Source organism: Anomaloglossus baeobatrachus, chromosome 10, assembly GCF_048569485.1.
Source record: "Anomaloglossus baeobatrachus isolate aAnoBae1 chromosome 10, aAnoBae1.hap1, whole genome shotgun sequence".
NCBI classification, from domain to species: Eukaryota; Metazoa; Chordata; class Amphibia; order Anura; family Aromobatidae; genus Anomaloglossus; species Anomaloglossus baeobatrachus.
The window spans coordinates 55,167,582-55,179,185 of NC_134362.1; the positions used below are offsets into that span (position 1 = coordinate 55,167,582).

At 45.8% G+C, this 11,604-nt stretch overlaps 1 protein-coding gene across 1 annotated transcript; it reads left to right on the forward strand.

Moving 5' to 3' along the window:
• The first annotated feature begins 3,814 nt into the window (after positions 1–3,814).
• ZNHIT2 (zinc finger HIT-type containing 2) lies at positions 3,815–5,698 on the forward strand. Its single transcript, XM_075326247.1, has one exon. The coding sequence runs from the start codon at positions 3,823–3,825 to the stop codon at positions 5,224–5,226; it is 1,404 nt and encodes a 467-aa protein (XP_075182362.1). The 5' UTR covers positions 3,815–3,822; the 3' UTR covers positions 5,227–5,698.
• The last annotated feature ends 5,906 nt before the right edge of the window (positions 5,699–11,604 follow it).

Consider the following 11,604-nt stretch of genomic DNA (forward strand, 5'->3'; position numbering starts at 1 on the left):
CAAGATCTATTACAGGTCTTGGCGGATCTTCTTGTCCTGGTGCTCTGATCAGGGTTTTACCCCCTGGCCGTTTGCCTTACCCACTTTTCTTTCATTCCTTCAATCCGGAATGGACAAGGGTTTGTCACTCGGCTCTCTCAAGGGACAAGTATCGGCGCTCTCAGTATTTTTTCAAAAGCGTCTGGCCAAGCTTCCGCAGGTCCGCACGTTCCTGCAGGGAGTTTGCCACATAGTCCCACCTTACAAGCGCCCGCTGGAACCCTGGGACCTTAACAGGGTGCTAACGGCTCTTCAGAAGCCACCTTTCGAGCCGCTGCGGGATGTCTCTTTATCACGTCTTTCGCAAAAGGTGGCATTTCTAGTGGCAGTTACATCACTCCGAAGAGTGTCGGATCTTGCAGCGCTGTCATGCAAAGCCCCCTTCCTAGTGTTTCACCAGAATAAGGTGGTTCTGCGTCCTGTCCCGGAATTTCTCCCTAAGGTGGTATCTCCGTTTCATCTCAATCAGGATATCTCCTTACCTTCATTTTGCCCTAATCCAATTCACCAATGTGAAAAGGACTTGCACTCATTAGATCTAGTGAGAGCACTCCGGTTCTACGTGTCTCGCACGGCGCCCCTGCGCCGTTCAGATGCGCTCTTTGTCCTTGTCGCTGGCCGGCGTAAGGGATCGCAGGCTTCCAAGTCAACCTTGGCTCGGTGGATCAAGGAACCGATTCTTGAAGCCTACCGTTCTGCGGGGCTTCCGCTTCCTTCGGGGCTGAAAGCCCATTCTACCAGAGCCGTGGGTGCGTCCTGGGCATTGCGGCACCGGGCTACGGCTCAGCAGGTGTGTCAGGCAGCTACCTGGTCTAGTCTGCACACTTTCACGAAACACTATCAGGTGCATACCTTTGCTTCGGCAGACGCCAGTCTAGGTAGGCAAGTCCTTCAGGCGGCAGTTGCCCACCTGTAAGAGGGAGTCGTGTCGGCTCTTTTTATCGAGGTATTCTTTTACCCACCCAGGGACTGCTTTTGGACGTCCCAATTGTCTGGGTCTCCCAATGGAGCGACAAAGAAGAAGGGAATTTTGTTTACTTAGCGTAAATTCCTTTTCTTCTAGCTCCTATTGGGAGACCCAGCTCTCGCCCCTGTACACTTCGGGCTGGTTGTTCTTTTGTGTACACATGTTCATGTTGAATTGTTCTTTTGGTTCATGGTTTTCAGTTCTCCGAACATCCTTCGGTTTGAATTTACCTTAGACCAATTTATAAGTTTTCTCCTTCCTGCTTTTGCACCAAAACTGAGGAGCCCGTGATGCACGGGAGGGTGTATAGGCAGAGGGGAGGGGTTACACTTTTAAAGTGTAATACTTTTTGTGGCCTCCGGAGGCAGAAGCTATACACCCAATTGTCTGGGTCTCCCAATAGGAGCTAGAAGAAAAGGAATTTACGGTAAGTAAACAAAATTCCCTTCTTTTCCTCTGGTCAGAGTTACAGGGAGCAGAGAATGGCCTTCCCAAACTGTTCCCACAAAGTTGAAGGTAAAATTGTCCAAAATGTCTTGTGCTGAAGCTTCAAGATTTCCCTTCAGTGGAACTAAGAAGCCGATCGCTGAAAAACAAGGCCATAGTATTATCTCCACTGTACAATGGGCACAGTGCAGTCAGAGGAGTACCAGTCACCAGACCCAGAATATCAGACTTCAGATAGGTGTGTGTGATCCGTCACTGCACAGAACACGTATCCTACAGAGTCCAGTGCTGCTGGCTTTACACCACTCCATCAGACACTCGGCATTGTGCTTGGTGATGTACGGTTACAGTTGCTTCTCTATGCTGATTGCTTCATCTATTATTCTAGTAGATGTATGAAAATATACATCTACCTTTTATAGATTGAGGGGTTTTTTTTTTTTTATTCCTCAACAAAAGTTAAATGCTTTATCTTGGGCTGAACAACCCCTTATTAATGGCTCCAGAGTGGAGCTTAAACTAAAAGAAAAAATTCCCACTTCCCACACTGCTGAGTCCTGCAACAACTTTGACAATGACTGTTCTTCCGTTGGTCACAAGTCTTCTGCTCAGAAAGAAACGTGAAGGCAGCAGAGTCAGCCAGTTTAGCGTTAAAGTAAATCGGTCATCAGGTTTTTGCTTCCCCCATCTGAGAGCAGCAGGGTGCTGGTACAGAGACTATGATTCCAGCGATGTGTCACTTACTGAGGTACGTGCTGTAGTTTTGCTAAAATCAGTTTTATCAGTAGGAGATTATCACTAGAGGACTAGTAAAACTGCCGCTAGATAGTCCATCCACTCCTCTAGTGATTGGCAGCATTCCGCCTATGCACAGTGTGTACACAAATCTGCCAATCAGTGGTGTGGGTATGATTATACAAAGCTCAACATTCACAGAACTGGTACATCTGTAGGAGATAAACCTGTGATTCTATCAAAACTACAACAAACTGCCCATTAAAGGGAACCTGTCACCAGTTTTTTTCCTATTAAACTAAAAGTATCCCCTTCTGCAGCTCCTGGGCTGCATTCTATGAAGGTGCACCTTGGCCCTGACTCCCCTTGCAGACCCCCAAAATAACTTTATAAAACATGACCCCCACTTATGCTAATGACCTGTGTTGGCCAGATCGCAGGCTCATTTTCTGCTCCTGTCCCCCTCCTGCTGCTGTTCGCCGTCCTCCTTCCTTGATTGACGTGATGCCGCCTCAGTCATCATCCTCGTTGAATTTTCAAATCTCGCGCCTGTGCAGCTATGTCGGCTCATGCAGGCGCAGTTCACTCTGAAACATGCCAATGTATGTAAAGCGCTGTGGCATTAATAGCACTATATAAATGAATAAAATTATTATTAAATATCGCGGCCAGAGCAGAAAACAGCTGCTCTGGCGCACGCTGGTGAGCTAAATGTGCAGGGGCCAGATTATAGGTGGTGCTGTGCATGACCTCACCAGCGTCATCCTCGTATCCGACCATAATCTCGCACCTGCGCATTTAGCTCACCAGCGTGCGCGAGGGCAGCTGTTTTCTGCTCTGGCCGCGATGTGGCAGAGCGAACTGCGCCTGCGTGAGCCGACCTAATTGCACAAGCGCGAGATTTGAAAATGCGACGAGGATGACTGAGGCGTCCTCACGTCAATCAATAAAGGAGGATGGCGATCAGCGGCAGGATTGGGGACAGAAGCAGAAAATGAGCCCACCTATCTGGTCAACACAGGTAATTAGCATACGTAGGGCTCATGTTTTATACAGTTATTTTTGGGGTCTGTAAGGGAAGTCAGGGCACAAGGTGCACCTTCATAGAACGCAGCCCAGGAGCTGCAGAAGGGGACTCTTAGTTTAATAGGGAAAAAACTGGTGACAGGTTCCCTTTAAGAGACATTGCTGGAATCAGGGTCTCTGTCCCTACATCCTGCTGCTCTCAGATCCTTATTGCTTGGAGATTAAACCCCTTTAAGATGACAATTTGTAGTTGGCACCATGTGCTCCAGTTATAGATCATGTTACCCATAGTGATGGCACAGAGGCAGTGTATGATTTTTTTTTTCCATCTTTATAGTCTATCTACCATCTATGAAAACTATAGTGCACATTTCTGTAGACGTCTCCACGCACACATGCGGCTACAGAGAGGCCGCCCACAGCTGTTGGTCACGTGACCGCTATATGACGTTCGAGCGCTGTGTACGGACAGTGAGAAGGGCCAATCCGTGCTGCATCACGTGGTCGCGAGCGACTTCCTGTTCCGGGGTCACGCGAAGACATACTTCTCCCCTGATTGGTAGATACCAGGGAAAGCGTGGGTCGTCGTCACGGTAACTCTGAAAGTGATGGAGTCGCCTGAAGGCCGCATTGTGATTCCAGGCCGCAGTTCTCCCACCCCGGCCCCCGCTGTGTGCGCCCTCTGCCTGTCCGCTCCCGGGAAATACACGTGTCCGCGGTGCAATGCTCCGTACTGCAGCCTGGCTTGTTACAAGGGAGGCCGGCACTCCGCCTGCTCCGAGCTCTTCTACAAGGAGGCCGTGCTGCAGGCCCTGCGGGAGGAAGAAGCCGGCTGTGATGGGAGGAGGCGGGTAGAGGAGATGCTGGTGAAGCTGAGGGAGGAGGAGGACGGTGGAGGCAGGGAGGAGGAGGACGGCGGCCTGTGGAGCAGCCTCTCCCGCCAGGAGAAGGAGCACTTCCTCGGCTTGTTACAAAGTGGGCACATTGGGGTGCTGGTCCCTGAGTGGAGGCCATGGTGGGACCGGCAATCACAGGGAGACAAGATCCTGGAGCTGCCGGAGAGCAGACCTGTGCCAGAGCGCTGCCCGGGAGCCGCGCTGCCAACACGCGGGCAAGAGCAGGGTGCCAAGGGGGCAACACATCCCACCAGCAGCGAATCACCACCGACTAATGGTCAGACAAGTAAACATGTCACCACCGTCGCTCCTGAGACTGTGGATGGCCAGAAGATAGCATCTCAGGACTCTACTAAGAAAAATGCCAATGGTGGGCACCGTGTGACCACCCCGCAGGACGACGGCAGGACAGAGGACCAGCAGAAGAAAGATGGCGGAGACCCAAGTCTAGAGGAGGACTCCATAATATCGGGGGTCCCGCCCCTGCTCGGGTGTATCCCGCCCCTGTGCTCGCTCACTCGTAGCCCCTCTCCGTTGGTCCGCTTCACTTTGGTGAATGTCATTTACGGCTATTCCTTCTCCCTGTTACGCCATAACGGTGACCTGAGTGATGACGAGATGATGTCGGGCTTCATGGGGACCCTCCTGTCCGTCTCTGGCGCTCTCAGCACGACCATCGTGTACAACTCTGCCGCCCACGCTTTGAAGAGCGGCGTACGAGCCGCCTCCGACCCCCTGCTGGGTGGGGATGAAGGTGCAGCAGTTCTGGCCATGGAGGCTACCGCTAAAATCCTTCTGGGTGATGGCGGTAAGAGGTATGCGCTGGCCGCCCTCTCCCACTTGCACTATTTGCTGGGAAAAATCCGTAAAGTTGTGACAGAAGAAAAGGACGCGAAGAAAAGAGCATTTATTGCCAAGAAAAAGTGCTTGTTCCTGGCGGCGTGGGTGAACGAGAACGGAGGCTGTCTGCCCGTACTCTCTGCCGAGGTCACGATGGAGTATGAACAGCATTGTAAAGACCTGAAGGAAATGGCAGAGATATCCACAGGACTCCAGAGGGTCTGGGGTGGAAAAAGACCTCCTGCCAAGAAGCTGCTCATCCAGGAGGTTAACTGAAAGATTACAGGGACACATTTATAATATGTCCTAATGGTGGTTATATTGACCACGGCCATAGTGATTCCTTATTGTACAATGCCATTATTTTTATATTTGTATCCCTTTGCGTTTCGCCAGATTAATAAATTCTTCAGCGAGCTCCCGGCGTCCGGCTGTAAACGCTGCCATCATGTCTGTATAAGCACGAGAACTCTCAGTAATCCGTTCTCTATTGGACATGATTGCAGATGAACGATGTGAAGGCTCTGGAATTGGCACCGTCTTTTCACATGAATGTATTTGTATGAATTAAATCAAAAACCTATTTTTCTATGTAAAGGATACTGTGATGTTACAGAAATGAGTACACGCAGGGGCATGGAGATAACGAGAGACTTATGTAGTACATGGTGGAAGCATATATTTAACCAAACACCGAAAACGATATCAAGGTAATTATATTAAACCAGAAACCAAAATACTCAAAATTACCTAAAAACAATTTGTATTACATATATGCCACAAACAAGGTACACATATTAAAATAAGTGATGAGAAGAAAGGTGAGAATCAATACACTCTACTCCTCACCCTTCCTGTCATACAGGGGTCGGCGTCCTAAAGTTTACTGACGCCCCCGTTCCTCGTCGGCTTGAGCCCTATACAGGCCCTCCGCTCACACTAAAAGAACACCGTGTGCCCTAGTTTAGAAGTGGGTAAGGTGAAGCACCCAAGAACAGACCCATATGGACAGTATGTGACATTCAATTTCAGTCAACAATAACTTTCTGTCAATAGATGTCATAAATTTATGTATGGGGGAGGTTCTGACTCAGTCGACTATTCGTCAAGAGGAAAAACAAAGGATCATAAAAACTATTGTTGCATTTGTCCAGGATGCACCCTACGCGTTTCGCCTTTAAGTCAAATAGGGCTCATCAGGGGTATGGCAGCATAGATCCTTGACATTTATAGCACAGCTACAACCAGTAGTAGTGGATCAATACCAAAGAATTTTACTGTCAGTAAAAAACCTCCTCCAGGAAAAAGACCAGGATGAATTATCTGTTTTAAATAGGACCGAGGGTGTATGTATATCCCTCACCATATCTGAGGGCAATCCAGAGGTCCAAGCACAGTCATATATGCAGCTGAAGTCTGGTCTGAATCAGGGTAGATATCTTCATACCTGAGGACACATCCCGCAGTGCAGGCTCATTTGCATGTGTGATAATACTTATGTCCACAGGAACAATATCCCTCAAGAAAATCCTGATCCTGGAAGAAGCACAACACCTCCGCAATGCCTGGTCAGTTGGTATCACCTGGGTAGCGATGTGTATCCAGTACGGGTGTCTGCTATCAGATAATTCATCCTGGTCTTTTTCCTGGAGGAGGTTTTTTACTGACAGTAAAATTCTTTGGTATTGATCCACTACTACTGGTTGTAGCTGTGCTATAAATGTCAAGGATCTATGCTGCCATACCCCTGATGAGCCCTATTTGACTTAAAGGGCGAAACGCGTAGGGTGCATCCTGGACAAATGCAACAATAGTTTTTATGATCCTTTGTTTTTCCTCTTGACGAATAGTCGACTGAGTCAGAACCTCCCCCATACATAAATTTATGACATCTATTGACAGAAAGTTATTGTTGACTGAAATTGAATGTCACATACTGTCCATATGGGTCTGTTCTTGGGTGCTTCACCTTACCCACTTCTAAACTAGGGCACACGGTGTTCTTTTAGTGTGAGTGGAGGGCCTGTATAGGGCTCAAGCCGACGAGGAACGGGGGCGTCAGTAAACTTTAGGACGCCGACCCCTGTATGACAGGAAGGGTGAGGAGTAGAGTGTATTGATTCTCACCTTTCTTCTCATCACTTATTTTAATATGTGTACCTTGTTTGTGGCATATATGTAATAAAAATTGTTTTTAGGTAATTTTGAGTATTTTGGTTTCTGGAAGCATATATTTACATGTCTCACATACTATTTATTTCTAAAGCATCATTAGTTCAATAGTGCTGTATAGTTTTTCTCCCAGAAATGCGTCGCTCTTGTGTAGGAGCAATGTCTGGTATTGCAGCTATCTGCAGAGGATTTTCATTTAGGCTACTTTCACACTTGCGTTGGACGGCTTCTGTAGCATTGCGTTGTGTAACAGATGTGTTGCATATAGTGGCACAACAGATGCTACGGATCGTACAAAACAACGGAAAGCTTTTTTTTTGTTTTTATTTTTTTTTATTCTTTACAGTTTTATCAGCAGCAGACTATTGTGAACGATCAGCTGATCGCTCTCAATAGCCGGCGGCCGGTCGCTCAGCTGAGCGCTGTCACTTGCAGGCGGCCGGGCGCTCAGCTGAGCGCTGTCACTTGCAGGCGGCCGGGCGCTCAGCTGAGCGCTGTCACTTGCAGGCGGCCGGGCGCTCAGCTGAGCGCTGTCACTCGCCGGAGGGCGGGCGCTCAGCTGAGCGCTGTCACTTGCCGGCGGCCGGGCATGTCGGCGGGCGGGCGCTCAGCTGAACGTTCGGCCATCGCGAGACAAAATAAAATTGTTTTTTTGGGTTTTTTTGTTTTTTTTTTTAATTAAATCAACGAGCATGCGCAGTGAAATCCTACGGATTGCGCTGCTCAAAAAAACATTACATGCTGCGTTTCTTCCGCCCGGTGCAGCGTCAAAATAACGACGCTGCGTCGTCCAGCGGATGCAACGCAGACACTTGCGTTACTGTGCGTTGTCCATACAAGTCTATGGAGAATAGCACAGTGCGTTAACGGACTGCGCTATTCTCCATAGTGACAGACTCCGCTGAACGTAAGTGTGAAAGTACCCTTACAGAATGCAGCAAAAATACAAGCCAAAAAAGTGCCGCATGCTACACCCCTTTGTCATTCAAAACACTGGACACCTTAGGGCCGTTTCACATCTCCGGTATTTTGCCGGAAGCCGGATCTGGTACACATGCAGTACAGTTACATTCATTTACAGTGGAAGCGCGACACCATGCGGACACATGTTGTTGTGTATAAAGCACACACCCCGCATGGTGTCGCGCTTCCACTGTAACTGAATGTAACTGTACTGCATGTGTGCCGGATCCGGCTTCCGACAAAATACCGGAGATGTGAAACCAGCCTTAAGGCCCTGTCACACAGAGATAAATCTTTGGCAGATCTGTGGTTGCAGTGAAATTGTGGACAATCAGTGGCAGGTTTGTGGCTGTGTACAAATGGAACAATATGTCCATGATATCACTGCAACCACAGATCTGCCAAAGATTTATCTGTGTGTGACGGGGCCTTTAGTCACTCTAGTGCATCTGGCAGGATATCCTTTTCTCTTGTAATTTTGTTCCTTTAATAGAACAGAAATATGAAAATAATGGACTTGAATAAAGCCTTACATTACAAAACCTAAAGCAGTCGCTCCACAGTGGTGTGTTTATTTTATCATTAAGAAAATGGACCCTTTTCCCTAATGAGGCCACGCATTAGCCAGTTCCCAACAGACATATTTGTTTTGTTTTTTTATATTACTTTCTTTGCCGTTTCATTTTTATGGCATTATTTCACTTAGAAAAACAAAACAAGGCCAGCTTGCAGGTAGTAGAGATCCCTCATGTAGCATCTATGTCTTGTGGACCCGCACGGAGCAGGGTGGATACTCTTCCAGGAGCAAATAGTGAAGCAGTTTCAAAATTTCCAGCGAATCCAAGTGGACAAAAACATTTTTTTTTCTAATAAAAATTTTTAAATTTTGTTAATTTGATTAAAAAACACTAAAATGACTGGTAGAAAACTAACAGGATGTCCCAGACCACGCACTTGCTACGCCTTCATCATGGTCTGTATGACCATGATGAAGGCGTAGCATATTGCTGAAATGCGTAGTCTGGGACATCCTATTAGTTTTCTATCGGTCATTTAAATGTAGTGTTTAATCAAATTAACGAATAAAATTTAGAATTTTTTTTATAAGAAAAAATACAAAACATTTTTTGTCCACTTGGATTCACTGGAAATTTTGAAACTGTCTCACTATTATTTCACATGCTATACAATGTTTTGCCAAAACTTAGAAATAGCAGAATAGGACAGATGTGTGTGTGTGTATATATATACAGTTAGGTCCAGAAATATTTGGACAGTGACACAATTTTCGCGAGTTGGGCTCTGCATGCCACCACATTGGATTTGAAATGAAACCTCTACAACAGAATTCAAGTGCAGATTGTAACGTTTAATTTGAAGGTTTGAACAAAAATATCTGATAGAAATTGTAGGAATTGTACACATTTCTTTACAAACACTCCACATTTTAGGAGGTCAAAAGTAATTGGACAAATAAACCAAACCCAAACAAAATATTTTTATTTTCAATATTTTGTTGCGAATCCTTTGGAGGCAATCACTGCCTTAAGTCTGGAACCCATTGACATCACCAAACGCTGGGTTTCCTCCTTCTTAATGCTTTGCCAGGCCTTTACAGCCGCAGCCTTCATGTCTTGCTTGTTTGTGGGTCTTTCCGTCTTAAGTCTGGATTTGAGCAAGTGAAATGCATGCTCAATTGGGTTAAGATCTGGTGATTGACTTGGCCATTGCAAAATGTTCCACTCTTTTGCACTCATGAACTCCTGGGTAGCTTTGGCTGTATGCTTGGGGTCATTGTCCATCTGTACTATGAAGCGCCGTCCGATCAACTTTGCGGCATTTGGCTGAATCTGGGCTGAAAGTATATTCCGGTACACTTAAGAATTCATCCGGCTACTCTTGTCTGCTGTTATGTCATCAATAAACACAAGTGACCCAGTGCCATTGAAAGCCATGCATGCCCATGCCATCACGTTGCCTCCACCATGTTTTACAGAGGATGTGGTGTGCCTTGGATCATGTGCCGTTCCCTTTCTTCTCCAAACTTTTTTCTTCCCATCATTCTGGTACAGGTTGATCTTTGTCTCATCTGTCCATAGAATACTTTTCCAGAACTGAGCTGGCTTCATGAGGTGTTTTTCAGCAAATGTAACTCTGGCCTGTCTATTTTTGGAATTGATGAATGGTTTGCATCTAGATGTGAACCCTTTGTATTTACTTTCATGGAGTCTTCTCTTTACTGTTGACTTAGAGACAGATACACCTACTTCACTGAGAGTGTTCTGGACTTCAGTTGATGTTGTGAACGGGTTCTTCTTCACCAAAGAAAGTATGCGGCGATCATCCACCACTGTTGTCATCCGTGGACGCCCAGGCCTTTTTGAGTTCCCAAGCTCACCAGTCAATTCCTTTTTTCTCAGAATGTACCCGACTGTTGATTTTGCTACTCCAAGCATGTCTGCTATCTCTCTGATGGATTTTTTCAGCCTCAGGATGTTCTGCTTCACCTCAATTGAGAGTTCCTTAGACCGCATGTTGTCTGGTCACAGCAACAGCTTCCAAATGCAAAACCACACACCTGTAATCAACCCCAGACCTTTTAACTACTTCATTGATTACAGGTTAACGAGGGAGACGCCTTCAGAGTTAATTGCAGCCCTTAGAGTCCCTTGTCCAATTATTTTGGTCCCTTGAAAAAGAGGAGGCTATGCATTACAGAGCTATGATTCCTAAACCCTTTCTCTGATTTGGATGTGAAAACTCTCATATTGCAGCTGGGAGTGTGCACTTTCAGCCCATATTATATATATAATTGTATTTCTGAACATGTTTTTGTAAACAGCTAAAATAACAAAACTTGTGTCACTGTCCAAATATTTCTGGCCCTGACTGTATATATATATATATATATATATATATATATATATATATATATATATATACACACACTAGCTGTACTACCCGGCTTCTCCTGGGTTAATAACTGTTGTTAACAAAATAGGATGTATTAACAAAAATGTATTCTGCACACAAAAACCACAAAACAAATAGATAGAAGTGTAATTATTAAAAGGCAAAAACTAAGCTAATAGAAGCATTTCACAACATATATTTCATCACCACAGATATTCCACACAGATTTAACGAAATTGGTCAAGTAATGTGCTCCGTCTGTCTCTTTCCCCGTCTGCCTATCTCTGTCTGTCTCTTTTTTTTGTCTGTCTCTAGCTCTCTGTTTCTTTCTAGGTCTGTCTCTTTCCCTGTGTGTGTATATATATATATATATATATATATATATATATATATATATATATATATAATATATATATATATATATATATTTTGGCAAGAATTACAAAGTCTACACAATGTTCTTAGGAAGGAAGGACTGGAGCCTTAGGAACAAGTGTAGGGGACATCCTGTACTACGATACCAAGCTATTCTTGGCTGATGAATTCTCCGAGGATGCAGCGTGGTGACTGTGGTTTTGTCTTGTGAATCACAATGCCAGTTACTTT

What these genes read in the sequence shown, in the direction of transcription:
- ZNHIT2 (XM_075326247.1), top strand. Translation starts at nt 3,823, where the DNA reads ATGGAGTCGCCTGAAGGCCGCATTGTGATTCCAGGCCGCAGTTCTCCC.